Source organism: Hemitrygon akajei, chromosome 8 (assembly GCF_048418815.1).
Source record: "Hemitrygon akajei chromosome 8, sHemAka1.3, whole genome shotgun sequence".
NCBI lineage: Eukaryota > Metazoa > Chordata > Chondrichthyes > Myliobatiformes > Dasyatidae > Hemitrygon > Hemitrygon akajei.
In genome coordinates, this window is record NC_133131.1 from 67,725,855 (window position 1) to 67,743,888 (window position 18,034).

The 18,034-nt window shown below is 38.3% G+C and overlaps 1 protein-coding gene across 3 annotated transcripts in view; it reads left to right on the forward strand.

Moving 5' to 3' along the window:
- csde1 (cold shock domain containing E1, RNA-binding) overlaps window positions 1-18,034 on the forward strand; it is a 112,553-nt gene that overhangs the window by 17,641 nt on the left and 76,878 nt on the right. Inside the window, exons 3-6 of one of the 3 annotated variants that reach the window (XM_073053961.1) lie at window positions 7,725-7,869; window positions 9,293-9,491; window positions 12,680-12,789; window positions 17,195-17,293. In XM_073053961.1, the coding sequence (XP_072910062.1) occupies window positions 7,732-7,869; window positions 9,293-9,491; window positions 12,680-12,789; window positions 17,195-17,293 (546 nt within the window). In that variant the 5' untranslated portion in view covers window positions 7,725-7,731. The remainder of the gene's footprint in view (window positions 1-7,724; window positions 7,870-9,292; window positions 9,492-12,679; window positions 12,790-17,194; window positions 17,294-18,034) is intronic. The other 2 variants (XM_073053962.1, XM_073053963.1) reach the window with 2 other exon arrangements.

The following is an 18,034-nucleotide window of genomic DNA, read 5'->3' on the forward strand; positions in this document are numbered from 1 at the left end:
TGGCGGGGCTTGAATGTTATCACTTCCTACAGAGTGAAACCAAGCAACGAGGTTTTACTCCAGATGTGCTCAATGCCTTTTATACTGGCTTTGGCCATCAAAACAGGGAACTCCCCCAGCCCGATGACCTCGTGATTTCAGTCTCTGAGGGCAACGTGAGAGACTCCTAGATGATGGCGAACCCATGAAAAGCATCTGGCCCAGGCAGGTGCCTGGCTGATTATTGAAGATCTGTGCTGATCAACTGACTGGAGTGTTCACTGATATCTTTAATCTCTCACTTCAGCTGTCTGATTTACCCACCTGTTTCAATTATACTTGTGCCCAAGAAGATTATCCTAATGACTATTGTCCAGTAGCACTTGCTTCCACTGATGAAGTATTTAGAGAAGTTGGGATGAAACATATTAACTACTGCCTGATTAAATGATTTGTATCTTCTCCAGTTTGTCTACCATCTAACACGACCACAGCATTTCATTGACACTTCATTCAATCCTGGAACATCTGGGCAGTAGAATGCTCTTTGACTACAGCTTGGCATTCAATACCATCATCACTCATAACAAATCAATAAGCTTCAAAACCTAGACAATACTTCATGCAACTGAATCCTTGATTTCCTTATCACGTGAACTTTAGTCTTCTTGTGCATTGGGTACTTTGACGGTCTTTTTTTAAACTATTTAACATTTTTAAACTTTTAAACTATTAAACCTTTTTAACTATTGAGTTTCTTTGTTTTTGTGGCTACCTGTAAGATGACAGATTTCATGGTTGTACATAATATAATACTTTGATAATTTTTTTTGAAGTTTGATTACATTTTGACTTGGACCTGTAAACCAGTGTTGGATGAAAAGGGCGTTGCTATCTCCTCTGAAATTATTGCGTTCTACTTTGGTGGGGAAGAACAGGAGTAAAAGTGTGTATGGCATCATATTGGACACGAGTTTGCAGTGCCATTATTTTCTGCAAATCCCCACAGCTTTTAGGCCCAACTTCACAAGCATTTGTCTATTAATTGTATCTGCTATTATAAATAGTAATACGTTCCTGATGTACAGTTCTGGAGAACAAGTATCTAATATTCTGGTTGCATTTCACAATTAGTGATTTGAACAGCCATTCTGCTTGTTCTTCCTGAGTCTAATTATGGAGCTGAATCTCTGAACCCATGTCTTTGCTTTAACTTTATAGTATCTTATGTAAAATATGCCAAAGCACTTCAAATAATTATATTATCATATGCATAGTATTTATGACCAAAATGTAGTGTATAATGCAGACTTATACTCCACTATCAGCATGTTTTCCCTGAAAATCTGGTTTCTCAAGAAAATAGTTGAATGGTTGCAAGTGGAATGCAGAAAAAAAATCAAGAATGACATGCGCCTGAGCCCTCCTCCACCTGAATTTATATAGTCTATAGCAGGGAATCCTAACCTATTTTATGCCATGGACAAATGCCATTAAGCAATGGATCTTTGACCCCTAGGTTGCAAACCCCTTGCCTATAGTATTAGGAGTTTGCTATTGACCCAAAGTGGGTGTAATACTGTGAAACAGTAAGGAAGTTGTATGAATAATAGTTATTATCATAATTGATGCTTCCTCTTGCGATTTATGTTTGTAAATTACCTGACATGAAAAGAACTGGCACCATGGTAGTGTAGAGGTTAGCACAACACAATTACAACTTGGTGTCGGAATTCAGAGTTCAATCACAGTGTACTCTGTAAGGAATCCATACATCTTCCCCATGAAATGTGTGGCTTTTCTCCGGGAGCTCTGGTTCTTCTCTGTCCCCCCACCCTGTCCAAAGATGTACTGGTTAGTAGGTTAATTGATCATTGTAAATTGTCCTCTGATTAGGTTAGGGTTGAATCGAGGGTTGCTGGATGATGTGGTTCAAAGGGCCTATTCTGCACAGTATCTCTAAATAAACAAGGATCTGATGCTTTCCTGGCTTGTATGGTGAATAAACTTTTCTTGGGCTTCCAGTCAGGTACAAGTATTGATTATTATCGACGTTACAATACCAAACTCTGCCATTTTCGTCAAGTATGATGCCTGGGCATGTCTAGCCCCATCGTCTGTCTCCCTGATAGTCCTCATCAGGTGGGACATCGGAAACCTGGTTGGATAAGGATTAACTGCTTGCTGTCACCAAGCAAGTCTACATTTAAATGTAATCTAAAAGGGACTGTCCACAACATAAAACTTTGTATATCTATGAAAATCTGATATTGATTTTGAGCAAATTTTACTGCAATTCTTTTAATTTCTCTACTGGGAATGACAATTTAACATCTGCATTTTTATTTCCTAAAAATAAAATCCCATTTTATTTCAGATATGTGAGCTCTTGTGCTTAAAACAATCTTTCATTGCATTCTTTGTACCAGTTACCATGGTTAGTTTTTTGTTTATATTATAATTTAATACTGTCCATTGACTGTGCCAAAATGTTAACTTCAAGGAAATGAATCCCAAAAGAACTGTTAAGAAATTTGTTGTATCCCATGAGACAAATAGTGATGTTGAAAGTGTAATTAGTGGTGGAAATTTTCTAGAGCCTGTGCAGCACCTGGAGAAAAATATACTTTTTTCCAGTCCTTTTCTGAAACAGAGCCTTTACCTATACAGGTGTCAAGGAACAAGTTGAAAGAAAGAAAATTAGTTAATTATTTACAATTTTCCTGAAAAAAAATTATCCGGGTAATTTTTTATTTGAGGGCAAATTTCCATGAACCTTAGTGGCTTTAATATGGTGGTCACCTGTACAAATAGGAAATGTAATGGTAGGAAGGAAAGTAAATCCACTGTTGGAAAGCAGTGATTAAATGTGCAGTTTGTTCTTTATTTACCCCTTTTTAATATCCTAGAGTGCTTCACAGAACAATCTTGATTTGACATTGATGTGTATGAGCAGGGCAGGTGATGAGCTTGATCAAATGTCTAAAGCTTTCTCAACCTTTTGTCAAGGAATGCAAGTTTGGGAAAGCTTTGGAAGCTTTTTTTTAATATGTAGCTGGGGTCCACAGCAATTAAAGCAACAATTAACAGTATTCTATTGGACCATTGGAGTGATGATAAGAGATGCTGGCTTCATCCAAAAGTTTTAATAAGACAGCAGTATTGAGCTGCTTTGTGGGTGAGAACAAATTTGTACTTTACTGAATGAAGTTGTTTTATTCTTGGCTTGTGTATATATGGTCTCCCCACTCAGTTATCAACATTTGTGGAGTGAATATACTGCAGTAAAAAAAAATGCTTGATTGTTCCAAAAGCATTCGAGTATCAAAAAGATATTCGAGATTGAAGTTTTGCATTTAATGTCCTGGTTGTCGAGGTTAACTTGTGGGGAAAAGTTAACTAACCAAAAGCAAATTTGCAAGTATGATAAATTCAGTTGACTTTGTTTCCAAATAAAGTTGGTGTTGGTATTTAATATAATTCTGGCTATAACTAGGTATTGCTTTGGGAAAAGATGTAATTGATTAGTACCTTTTCTAGGCATTGATCTCATTGGTTTTAATACATTCTCAACTGCTTTTGAGAAGGTGGTGTTGAGATTTCCAAGCCATGTTCTGCAACTTGAAGTCTGTAGCTGGAGTCATGCCTGTTTTCCTTAATCCTGTATTGAGATCACTAGTTTGGGTTGTGCTGTTGGAAGTGGCTTAGCCAAGTAACCCACCAGTCGCCTACTGACGCAACCAGTCGACAGACGACGCAATAGCCACAGCTCTACACACCGTCCTTGCACATCTGGAAAAGAAGGATTACATGAGAATGCCGTTCTTGACCTACAATTCAGCATTCAACACCATAATTCCCTCTAGGCTTGACAAGAAGCTGAGACCTCAGCCTTGACCCTGCCTTGTGCAGCTGGATTCTGGGCTTCATGTCAGATCGCTAGCATGAGGTAAGAGTGGGCTCCTTCACCTCTGCCCCTCTGACCCTCAACACAGGAGCCCCTCAGGGCTGTGTACTAACTGTGTACTCCTTTATTCTGTCTATACCTGTGACTGTTGTTACGCCCCAACTCTGAGGGGCCAAAGCGTACAAAGTAGCCCCCTCCTTCTTGAGAATCACAAGATCGCTATTAATTCGAGTCTGGGACCCAGGAAATGAGAGAGAATCCTCAAGGTTATGGAATGTGTCCTGGCCTCAGCAAGACAAAGCCACGGATAACGGCCATTGTCTCTTGGAGACGGAATTGTGTATTGAGTACTGTACTATTCATTGAAGCCCTCAGGGGATGACCAGAGTGGTCTGGTTGAGGGATTGCCTCATCCCAACCTGATTGACATCTGAGACCCCGTGAGTAAGGATAAAAGAGGGTCTGGGGAACAACCCCTTTAGACGCACCAGGAGAAACGCTAGAAATCCCGTGACAGCGTAATAGCGACAGCCGGTGGAGAGCCCACATGCGTCCTTTTCCATTTGCCTCGGAATTGGTGGGCCTCACCACGGAAGAACGGCTTTAGCTAAAAGGAGAAATCAGCCCCAACGACATTTCGAAGGATCGACATCATAAAAAGGAAAAACTGGCAAGTTCTAAAAATCCGTCTCTCTCTCTCCAACCAGAAGCTGCAGCTTGAATGAACGTGAGTGACTTTTATATTTCCATCGGACAATACATTATCCCATAGACAACGATAGAGCTATTTCTTGTTGATTATTATTATACCCGCGCTTTTAGATTTAGTATTGACGATGTATATTATCTGTATGTTTGCATTGATATTATTTTTGTGTATTTTTATCAATAAATACTGTTAAATAGTACCGTCAGACTTCAGCGGACCTCTCTATCTTTGCTGGTAAGTGACCTAGTTACGGGGTACGTAACACTGTAATGCCGCCCGCAGCTCCAATCTGCTAACTAACTTTGACGACACTGCACTTGGCCTAATCTCAAATAATAATGAGGCAGCCTACAGAGAAGAAGACATCACCCTGACACTGTGGTGTCAAGAAAACAAACTCTCCCTCAGTGGCGCAAAAACTAGGGAGCTGGTTGTGGACTACAGGAAGAATGGAGACAGGCTAACCCCTATTGACGTCCATGGATCTGGGGTTGAGAGGGGGAACAGCTTTAAGTTTCTCGGTATAAACATCACCGAGGATCTCACGTGGTCTGTACATACTAGCTGTGTGGTGAAAAGGCCCAACAGCACCTCTTTCACCTCAGACAGTTAAAGTTTGGTATGGTCCCCCAAATTCTACGAACTTTCTATAGGGGCACGATTGAGAGCATCCTGACTGGCTACATCATTGCCTGGTATGGGAACTGTACTTCTTTCAATCGCAGGACTCTGCAAAAAGTGGTGCAGACAGCCCAGTGCATCTGTAGGTGTGAACTTCCCACGATTCAGGACATTTATAAAGACAGGTGTATAAAATGGGCCCGAAGGATCATTGTGGACCCGAGTCACCCCAACCACAAACTGTTCCAGCTGCTACCATCCGGGAAACAGTACTGCAACATAGTAGCCAGGACCAGCAGGCTCCGGGACAGCTTCTTTAGGCCATCAGACTGATTAATTCATGCTGACACAACTGTATTTCAATGTTGACTGTCCTGCTGTACATACTGTTTATTATAAATTATTATTGCACATTTACACATAGACATAACAAAGATTTTTACTCATGTAAAGGATGAAGGATGTGAGAAATAGTCATTCAATTCAAAGTAATTGCAGTGCATTTTGTAACTGTCATGCACCGGTGTGCTATCAGAGTGCTTGCTCATTTCAGTAGATGGGATACTGTCTTCATAGCGTCAGGCTTAAATGGTAGCTGTAGCACCTGCCCAAACAAGTGGATATGAAATCTTGCTCTCAACTTGTACCTTGTATATGGCAAAAGATATTGGTGTCAGGAGGTGAGTACCCCAACACTGACTTACTGTTGTGGCTGCAGTATTTGTAGATGAAATAGACAATAGGTGCAGATGTAGACCATTCGGCCCTTCGAGCCTGCACCGCCATTTTGAGATCATGGCTGATCAACTACTATCAATACCCAGTTCCTGCCTTGTCCCCATATCCCTTGATTCCCCTATCCATAAGATGCCTATCTAGCTCCTTCTTGAAAGCATCCAGAGAATTGGCCTCCACTACCTTCCGGGGCAGTGCATTCCAGACCCCCACAACTCTCTGGGAGAAGAAGTTTTTCCTTAAATCCGTCCTAAATGACCTACCCCTTATTCTCAAACCATGCCCTCTGGTACTGGACTCTCCCAGCATCTGGAACATATTTCCTGCCTCTATCTTGTCCAATCCCTTAATAATCTTATATGTTTCAATCAGATCCCCTCTCAATCTCCTTAATTCCAGCGTGTACAAGCCCAGTCTCTCTAATCTCTCTGCGTAAGACAGTCCAGACATCCCAGGAATTAACCTCGTGAATTTACGCTGCACTTCCTCTACAGCCAGGATGTCCTTCCTTAACCCTGGAGACCAAAACTGTACACAATACTCCAGGTCTGGTCTCACCAGGGCCCTGTACAAATGCAAAAGGATTTCCTTACTCTTGTACTCAATTCCCTTTGTAATAAAGGACAACATTCCATTAGCCTTCTTCACTGCCTGCTGCACTTGTTCATTCACCTTCAGTGACTGATGAACAAGGACTCCTAGATCTCTTTGTATTTCTCCCTTACCTAACTCTACACCTTTCAGATAATAATCTGCCTTCCTGTTCTTACTCCCAAAGTGTAGGTAATGTAGGTAATACTCCTGTTGAATTTCTGTTCAGGTATGAGACTCAGATGGACCTTAATGGACAGTTGTCAAATGTTCTAAACTGCTTGCTCTTCTATGCAACTGTTTTTGAAGCAGCTGACCTTTGGAAAACTTGAAACTGAAGCGGATTTGGATGTTCAGCATTTAATGCCTCTGAATCTCATTTGTTTGTCTTTTGGTAAAATTGCTATACTTACCACTTAAACGAGCTACTGAGCTTCAAAAATATTGGAATAGCTTTTTCTATCTTTCTCCATTACACCCTCTGCCGCTCCTGTTCTAACTGTAGCCAGCAACAAATTCACCCTTTAAAGCAAGTTCAGCTGTTTTGTTTTGCTGACGTTAAGTGAGAGGTTGTTGCACCATTCAATCAGATTTTGATTCTCCTATGTGAGCCAGTGTGGATAACTTCACTCACCTCAACTTTGAACTGATTCTATGATCTGGGACACTCACTTTCAAAAACTCTACAACTCATGTTTTTAGTATTTATTTAGTTTATATTTGCATATTGTCCTTTGCCCATTGGTTGCCAGTCTTTGTGTGTAGTTTTTTTTTTACCGATTCTATAGTATTTCTGTTCTACTGTGACTGTCTGCAAGAAAATTAATCTTAAGGTAGTCTTGGGTGACATTTATGTTTTGAATTGAACTTTAACCTGATCTTCACCCTGGTGGGTACAAGATTTAAAAGGGTCTTTAAATTACCTTGCCATGAACACCAACTGGCTGAGACCATTAGTAAATTAAGAATGCAACTTGGTATTTCCTAAACTGCATTGCTCTGCCCTTTGCTAGATTAAGCTAGAGAACATTTCTGGAATTACAGGTTTTATTCACAATGTCCAGGTATTATGGCACAGAGTTTTAATTTGTGGTGAATTTAATGTTTTTTTTATGGGTATTGATCACAATGTGATCAGGTTTTTGTAGATTTGTTCTGTAATACTTTACCTTCATACTCCAGCTGTAAAATGGAGAATCTCTACGCTGTGTCTTCAGAGCATCTTCCTCCTTCAGCTTCTAATAATCTCTGTCACCCTCTTTCATCAACACGTTCTGCCTCAATCAGTGCTAAAAAACAGAAGAGAATTCCACTTTATCAGAGATCCGTAAGTGGGGAAAGTTGAGTATTTAATCCTGTGTGCTAACAGCATGTGGTAACTGCAATAGTTTAACTTTGGTTATAAATACAGTTGCATGGACTGAGGTTCAATGCTTTTGGTTTAAACTGAGCCTTTGACTATTTTAGGGGGTATGAGCAGCATTAAATTTGTAGCTGGTAGTGTAATCTGTAGTACTTAACTCGTCAGCCACTTCGGTCTTCATCTTGTAAATCTAAATGTGAATTGAGTATGTGGTTATCTTATGACATGACCAACTATTGCTGACTTCAGAGGTCTTTGAAGCAAAACAGAAATATCTACACCTGGTGTGACTTGCACCTTTTGCATGAGCACCATATTTAAAGATATTTGTACCCAAGATCCACATCAGCTTTGGAGGGAATAGGTTAATGTTTATGATACAGATTTTCAGCATTAAAATGTGCTAATTACTGCTGAAGAACGAATCTTAGCCAAAATAATCATAGCAATTTTTACTTAATGAAATTCTAAGTCATATTTAGCGTGAATAAATGGAGATTTTATTGAATATTCGAAATGCTACCATTCAAATGTTGCACCCTGTTATTTTTTGGCTTTCTTAAGTATTAGAATTACCTCAGTGGTTTCAAAGAAAATTTAGCAAGTCTAGGCAACTTGGGTTTCTTGATCAGAAGCAAGCACTTCTGGATAGTAATAGTTCTTGATGCTCAAAGCAGATTTGTTTTGCTAATTAATTGCATGTTAAATTCAAACTTGTGATTATATTGTCCTCTGTTTTTGCTTCACTTATTCTTGTCACAGATACTATGATCATCTAAACTTTAATCTTCACTCGAGTTGTTAGTTAGTTAGGATGACATTTCAGTTGTCTGCATGGAGATTAAATTATCCTTAATCCCAGAGATTTAAGACTTGAAATGTGTCTAATGTTTTAATGCTGAAATCTAGGATGCAGAGTGATCCACATTTTCTGCACCCTTGAGTAACATCTTTAACAGCTCTCTTACCTTTAAAGAAATATTCTTTCTGAAATATTTGAATTTTGTATCAGTAAATACTTAAAATTTAACAATGTTATTATAAAATAACACTGATTGTATCCTAGCCACCACAACTAACCACTTACTAAGAACTTGTACGTAGTGAGTAACTGAAGTGAATATTTGCTGAAAGTGTACTTTCATTGCCTTCCCCTCACAGCACAAATTGCTTTCTCATGATTTCTACATTTGTGATTTTTGAATTTATTAAACCTGGAAGTTTAATAATGGCTTAAGTTTCTAGTTGTCTGTAATCATTATCACTGTTTACACAGTCCGCTTTGGTTTGCAGTGATTATAGGGTACACTTTCTGTTAAATTCATTATTTCAATAATTTGTTAATTCATTATTTAATTAAATAATATCTTTTATATTCTTGTCACAGATGAGCTTTGATCCAAACCTCTTGCATAACAATGGCCACTCTGGTTTTGCTAATGGTACCTCAGGATCCCTGCGTGAAACAGGCATTATTGAGAAGCTGCTGTCATCATATGGTTTTATCCAGTGCACTGAACGACAAGCCAGGCTATTCTTCCATTGCTCACAGTACAGTGGTAATCTTCAAGATCTGAAAGTGGGAGGTGAGAAAATGTCACTGCTTGATATGTATAGTGCTCCAACTAGAGGAACTTCTACAAAGATAACATTGTTTTATAGTTTTGCTCTTAGGTGGAGTTATTTTATAAGCAGGACTAATAATTCAAAATCATTCACTTCAGATCAGATGAGCAAGTGTCTTGAAATGTGAATGTCATGTTGCTGTTAAATATTGGATATTTTTTAAATGAGCACCATTTTAAATGTTGCATAATTAAACATTGGGCAGTATATTCAAGGGACTAAGAGCACAACTGTTTTTCTTCCCATCAAAGTATGCTGAGGCATTCAGTGCTCAGCTCTCCATCAACCACAGTTGTTCTGGAATAGGATTGGTCACAGAGCATAGTTTGGTGGGGCTCTTTTACAGTAAATCTGTATTACCTGAGTTCAGAGCTTTGTTTAGGCAGACTTTTGCCATAAATCAGAATTCTGCCTAAACATATGACAATGCATTAAGTATAATGAAAAGGTGACTGAGAAGGAAAACAATAATAAAACTCATTGCCTTAAAGAACCTCAAATATCCCTGTGATAAACTGAGGGTATACGGAACTATAGGTTCTTTTAAAACTGAAGGGTTAATCCGAGAGCTTTTCCAAGCTTCACCATTAATTGACATAGGGAAAATGTCTTTGCAAGTCATAAATGTGCTTATTTTCTTGGGTGGTAGATTTGCATCTGTATTTGTCTATTCACATTCAGTAGTGTTTTTTTTTTAGCATATAGAACCATCTTCCTATTTCACCAGGCAAGTTTTAATCTAGTAGACTTCTAAAGGTCAGAAATTGGACTTCATATTTATAGAGACTTTGTCTTTATAAATATTGCTTAAAATCTAATTAGAATACTTAAGATTTTCATTCACCTTAAGAATTGTGACTTCTGATTATTTATCTTGATGATTGCAGCTAGCACCTAATGCAGCTGCAGTGTGTTGAATGGATAGAGGGGATTGGATTTGAATTGCCTTCCTTGATTTTTAGTTCCCCATATGGAAGCCAGCTTCCTCCAGGCTTCTGCAGAATGTTGCCAGTCTCCTGTCAACAATGTTACCTGTGATGTGCTGTGGCATTTATGATTGATCCAGTTAAACTTTAGGTGATCCTCGGGGTCATTAAGCAACTTGACACGGTAATGCTGATGAAAATATTTGGAGATGATTGTTCTTGTTGGTATTGGTCATTGACTGTGAAGATTCAGACCACACCAGTTGCTGCATCAGGCATGGAATCTTTGAGGAAATGTGAATATGGAACTGAGCATCGCAATCAGTGGATGTGCTTATGACCATATGGTGGAAGGGTATTATTGATTGTGCAGCTAAATGCCTCAGAACACTGCTGTTCAGAGGTCCTGGATATAACTGGCACCTTAAATGACCGTAACCATATTGGTTTTTATTCCCATCCATGTGAATTTATTTGCCCTCCTTGAGCCTATACTGTAGTGAGTGTTCTGGGCAAAAGTCTAAACTTTCTGATCCTGGCATGGACAAAACTTAAGTCATTCACCCAACTACTGTCCTGAGAGGTCACTCTTTGCTTTCTTGGAAATAGAGGTAATCACTGTTACCTGCATTCGGTAACACAAACACTTCCATTGAAACTCATGATTTAAGTACTGTAAATGTGTTCTGATAAGATTTTTTTCATCTTTGAAACATTGTATTGTCAATTACAAGTGACCCACAACTGTGGACAGCATAAGTGAAGAGGACAAGATGTGCAAAAGAAACATTTAGTTTAAATCAGGTGGTACTGTGGGGTAATATGATTTAAATATGCCATTGCATTAATTGGGTTGACAGTTACAGTTCAGGCCCTTTTTGCCATTCCCTCTCCTGCCTGATCACACGAGTAGCTGTTTTGGAGTACAGCTTCTTGTGCCCTTCCTTTGGGGCAACGATTTGGAGAGTGGGTATTAGGGAAAGAGCTGGGGTTTGTGATGTACACACTTTAAGGGAGTAATGGGCTAAAATGTTACTTGGTGGAAGTGAATGAAACAGAATTACCTTGAGCTAGCAGTGGCTACTGCAACTCCCCATAGTGCATTGCTTCAGACAAGATGCCCTGCCTGTACATGAGAACTTTCCATTGGTGTATTTTCAATTGTGTCCACACTACTGTTTCACTGCTGTTTTTGCCCTACAACCCATAAAAGATCTGATGTTCTCTTCATTCCACCACAAAGTTTGCTATGTCCCACCTTCTGCAGAATTGTTTTTAAACATTTGCCATGCTATTGTGTTTTGAAAGCAGTGCTCCCATGTAATTTTCAAAAGAAAGCTAAGATTTTAAAACTCTGCTGATGCATTTCCCTGGGGTATGTATTTCCTACAGGAAAAGCCAGTATGTTGTAAACATTTCCTCATAACCATTTTCATAAATATAATGCAGCATCTGTCCTGTTTGGGAATTGTTTTGAGTTCACATACATGCCCTAAACAGTTTCTTATAAAAAGGATGGTACACCTTTTGCCGGGTTGATATTTAAACAATTGTAAAGTCACTAATGCAGTACCCCAGATTTGTGCTCATTATTGTGATTTCCCCATCTTCTCTGACATATTTGCCTGCTAATATAGTATTCCTACATTTTAAAAAAGGAGCTACACTCTGATTTTGGAGTTCGGACTGTGCCCAACATACTTCCTGGCTCCCTAGGTATTCTTTACTGGCCTGCCACATCAATATTATTGGGAGGTTGGTTATTTCTGGAGCTACACTCTCCAGAATGCTCCTACGAGAGTCCTGCCTCCTTCTGAATGTTATGGTTTGATCCTTTTGAGAAGTTTGTATTTAAGAATTTCTGGCCCAGTTTCAGGCTCTTGGTAGGAAGCTTGGTGCCAAATGATAAATCAGTTTTGTCTCTTACATAACTGTTAAGACACTATGCCAAGTTTTGCTGGGTTGGGAAATCTAAGAAATGTGTATTACAATCTTCCCCACCATGCAAATCTGCTGAGTTGGGCTAAAATTTGTGGAGCATTGGCAATTAGAACACCCATTGTATTTGGTAAATTGCAATACATGTGCCCACATGTCCACTTGTGCCTGCTTTGATAGACTAACTGAATGTAAGATGGTAAAGGGAGCACTGCAACTCAGTAAAAACATTTGGTGTAGTCTGACAATTTAATGCCTTGATAACCAATCTGAATCACCTGCAGATGATGTGGAATTCGAAGTGTCCTCTGACAGACGGACTGGAAAACCAATTGCTGTCAAATTGCTGAAAGTAAAACCTGAAATTTTGCCTGAAGAAAGGATCACTGGTCAGGTAAAGCTCATCACTGCATCCAGCCTTTTGTAGTGTGGTGGGGGAGGAGGGAAGAATGGTGCCAACAACTTTATTGAGAAGATTAGATGCTAACATGGACTGAATATAAAATTGCATTAGTGTGCATGGGTGCTTGATCGTCAGTGCAAACACCCTAGGACCAAAGGGCCTGTTTCTGTGCTGTAATAGTGACTCTTCAAATTTAGTCACTGAGCACTATTCTGTTAAAGCTACACTTCTGAGTCTAAGCTTGCAACACGTTATCTGCTCCATTCTGAATTTAATTTGATTTAATGTGAATTGAAATGGATATCTTTTGGAATAATTACCATTTTAAACGAGTTTTTCTCATCATAACAGCATGCAAGAAGTCTATTTTTGAATCTCAAAATATTAATGCTGGTGATAAGTAGTGGGTGAAAAAAGTCAATACTTTAAATTCTTTGTTCTCCACATACCATATGTAGTTCCATTAAGTCAATAAATTCAATGGAATGCTGATGTTTGAATTCCTGCTCCTTTGAGAGAATACCTTGTCTGCATCTCCCACCTGGTGGTATTGAATTAATTTGTCCTCTCTTGGGCTTAGACTTGAGGATCCAACTTTGAAACTCCATATAATCTTCAGCTGGATGGGACTTGTGTATGCAATGTCCATTAAGTCATGCTTACTGATTTTCAGTTTTATTTTGCTTGGGGGCCCTAATTCGCAATATGTTAACTGTTTTTAAGGAGCCACAGTTGGATTGAATTTGAGCTGATGGGAAAGTCAAAATTCACAAAGTGCTGACTTTCTGAACTTCTTTCATTGGTGGTTTCCAGGGAGGATTCTTTCCACCAGTTTTAGCTGCTCTTTGTGCATGATCTTTACTCGCCAACCCAATCTGTGTGCTCTTCTAATGCAATGAACTTCTGGTGAAATACTGCTTTTGTCTTTTAGGCACATCCAAGCATTTTTATTCTTTTTGCTGCATTTTTAAAGTTTATTCTAAAGTTGCTATGTGTACTTGCATTCGTCAAGGTGAATGGGCTTTTTAAAGTTGATACTTAAAGCAAAGTCAGCTCTTGACTGTCAGTAGTTTTAATTTTTGCTGTCATATCTGTAGAAGCTCTTTTAGTATTTGGGTGATTTTGCTTTCACTTCTGTAGTGTGCACCAGGATAGATTTTCTCTGGAAAAAAATCCTCTTGTTCCTTGCATTAAAAGGGTTATTTGTATCACCTTGTGTTCATTAAAGATTCTCATTTTGAGATTGCAACCCATTACACTGTTTCCAGTTTCATTGTTTGAATCACAACACAAAGTAACTTGTTATGAAATGAAACATTTTGTGGGTGGATGAGTGTTTAATTAGCACTGCCAGACTTGTTACTCTTTTGGAACATGGATACTTGGACTAAAGACCATGGCCCTTAATCAGATTGATTTAAAAACTTGCAGAACTTGTCAACATACACAGAAAACCATTTTGGTCAATTGCTGGCAAATTTTCTTGCAAATTCCAGTATAAAGCAATACTTGTGAAAGTCACTCAAGGAAGTATATACAGAAGTTCTAATTCCTTCAAGCAAACACTCTTGTTTTTGTGTAGCTGTACTTTCACTGAAGTGAAATGATTGGCTGAGGAAAGGTATGAGCTGATTAATTCCTCTCCATTGTGCCTGTTTTTTTTCTGATCCATGTTCATTTGTGAAAGCGTGGGTGTGTCAAGAAGTGCAAGTGATTTGGCATGCAGTAGCTTGCTGAATATTGTTGGACTACATTATTTTTGCTACATTTGGGAAAAATAGCTATCGCACTAATGGTCAGTGTTACTGTTAGTCATGTTTATAGGTTTACATATGGGTTTCATTACCACTTTTGAGCACTTCTCCCCGTTCTTTAATAAAATAAGTTGGGTTTCTTAATTATGGCCTATAGATTAACATTACAGACCCTGTTTTGTTAAGGATGTCTTATTTTTGCAGCTTGTTTTCAGCGTAGCTGTGAATAGTTATGATATTTGAGCATATCTGTTTGTCATGAAGAGAGGAAAAATGTACTTTCCCAATGGAGTTGCCCTTTAGTTGAAATAAGCTTCTATTTGTTTGACTTTCAGGTATTTTAAGTCGGTCTTTATCATTCCCTTTTATTTCCTGACTGCCTCAAATCTTAAAACTAAGGCTGATCTATGAGTAACCCTATTTAAGACTAGTGTGCTTGTGAGTAATAAAGTAGCTTAACTGTTGTCCTAATTTTGGGGTGACGAGGGTAATTGCGTGGTAGGTGAGGCAGTCTTGCAGGTGATTGTGTGCTTTTCATCCTCTTCAGCTTGACTTTTAATTCCTACACCAAAAAGTGGGCGGGAAGAATTTGTACTCATTCACCTTTTTGTGTGTAGCTTGTGCAAATATGGGCTAATCCTAGGAAGTAATCCAAACAGACGTTAAAGGAAACAGCACATATCATGAGATTCAATCATGGTGTTTATGGATACAGTTGAAAGAATAATCTTTATTTGGGTACTATTTTAGTACTGCTATCAGTCAGCATTAAGGTAATTGAATTTTGTTAAATTGAGTGCCTAGCTCCTTGGGATACTTGAAATTATTAGCAATCAAAATTAAGACACACAACTAAAGTGTTCTAATAAAGAGGAACCAAAACTTGCCCATTTTGTCAGGGAAGAAACAGCTGAAGTCAGATAAATACCTAACTATTCTAAATCAATAAATAGTCATCTAAGTAGAAGGGTTAAGAAGAATTTTAATCTTTGAACAATCTAGAGAAGAAAGGAATTGAATTAATAACTTTTGTTCCTAAAATAGAGGTACTTGTTATTTCCTTCAATAACTGAAAATGCATTTTAACTTGTCCTCGTGTTTGATTTGAATATGGAATCCAGTACATCACTAAGTGTGAAGAGGTATTCTCAGTTTTGGTAGCATCATGAGTTTGCCTTGTATACAGTTCATAATGTACTACTGTAGTCTGCAACGTTTATATAAAAATGGTGTAGAACACTTCCATTGTGATGCATAAGAATTATAAACTGTATTCTGTACTCCAGTTGTGAGGCTGAATGGTTAATCTGTTCCTAAAATTATGAAGGGGGAGAAGAGTAGTAAGTGTTAGTATGTTTTTATTTACTTGCTAAGACCATATAAAAATGGGAAAGTTTCATTCTTAATGGCTTGAATGTCAGCCAGTAGGGCGAGTGACCAGCTAGTCATGATGTTTTGAGATTAGAGATTTGTGGTAACATCACAATTCCTATATTCTCAATTCTAGTTTTACCTTAATGTTGACCAGAAAGTCCTTATTTATATTTTTGTAAATGCTCTGATTTGGCTGTTAGTCTTTTTACTGGTTTTGAGGTTTGGTGTATGGAGGATTACTGTTATGTCTTTAGTTTTATGCTGAAGTTGCACTTAACCTATTCATCACCTACCAGTTCTAGACCTTGCTTCAATAATCAGGTCCTTGTATCTAGTTTTCTATTTTGTTGTACTCTGTTTCTGCTTCTAGGAAGCTCAGTCTGATGTGCTGGGGCTTTCTTAGTGCAAGTACCCTTCTCAAAATTATAAACTTAGTGGATTTGAAGTGGTGTTCTCCATGTAACTTGAAAGAGGATTCCAATAATAAACATGATTTCATGTGAAATATTCTATTCACTTTTATAGCAATGTAATGGAATGTAGGTCCAAGCCTCATAAGGAGGAATTGGGGTGGATGTCCTAAACCTTATGAAAAATATATTTTGAAGTGGTAACTGGGTAGTTGAAGGCATAACCATCAGTGGCAGAGTTGCTGACTAAAGTTGGGGATGCTCAAGGGTAAATCTCTTAAAAGGACAGGTGAATAGTGATTACCCCATTGCATAATTTTTTCTTCCCCCATGGTATGTGGAGGATAATGTTTCAATGAAACTATACCTAAATAGTAATGCAAGTTACTTTTATGTAATGTAACTATGCAAGTTACCTTTATCTAATCATTAGAATCTAATGGAACATTGTCATCAAATATTCTGACTGTCTGCAAAGTTGTAAGAGAACCTTGTAAGATAACTGTTTTTGCCAACAAATCATCTGGAAATCAGGGGTTGAAAAGTTAGATGTAGTGGTTTGGAAATGGACACTGACTGGAATTTTAATCATTCTGTCAGACCTTTACGGGTCTGTTAGTTTCAGTACCGAATTACTGCTGCTTGATATGTATAATGTAGAATAGTGGCAGAAATCTGGTACTATAATGTCAAGATTTTTTTTCTACCAATTCATAAAGACATTGGAGGAATATTTTCTGCTGGTCTAAACCCAAAACTAGACACACCTGGTGTCTTCGACCAGCGGCATTTTCAACCCCTGGAAAGCCTTCATGTACACTCCTGACATTATTCTTTGTTATGTCATGGTATGTCCAGGTTGTCTGTGCTGCTCCCCTTAACCTTGAGAACAAATCTGGGCTGAAACCTTCATCTCCTGGTCAGACTTCAGGCAGTGTGTGCTATGAACGCAATGGGGTAAGATTGGATTTTGTCTTTCCAGGTAATAAATTATCTTTCAGGTAGGTTGCCCATACAGGCACCTGAGTTTAGACATGCATGCATATGTCAGCCAGATTGCTATTAAATTAGATGGTTCCTATAAATAATGGGTAACCACTTGCCTCAAATTAAATTCCACACCCCATTATCTTTGTGCTGATTTTGGTTTTAATCATTTGGATAGCATGTGAACAAAATTCATGGAAAAATGTTCCTTCAGAACTTGTTTAATTTTAAATAGTTCAGTCTATGCAAAATTAGTCTAAAATCTAAAAATGTGCAAAATTAAGCAACAAACGTTGTTTGAGCATGAAAATACCTAAATGTTGGATTTAAAGTATTAATCGAGCTCTACAACTGCAGGACTTCAGCTCAAGCTTCTTCCTTCAGTGAATGCTCTGCATGTTTTTTAACGAAAGGGAAATGGTTTAACTTCATTCCCTGAAACATTGGATCCTTTAGGGGTATTTGCAACGTTGATTTCAGTATTTTTACCTGCAGATGATGCCTTATTAGCAAGCTCCAAGATGCCACCCTGTACTGGTTTAAGGGAACAATATCTACTTTTATATGTATATATTTTTTTTTTAATAGAGTAGATGGGGTGAAGGGATAAGCACGTGTCATGAATTTCTGTGTCCCACAGGTGTACAAGTTGAGTGCACTAGATTGTTATAGACTATTTTGTGTTTGTTCTTTTGGTTGCTTTTTTTTGGG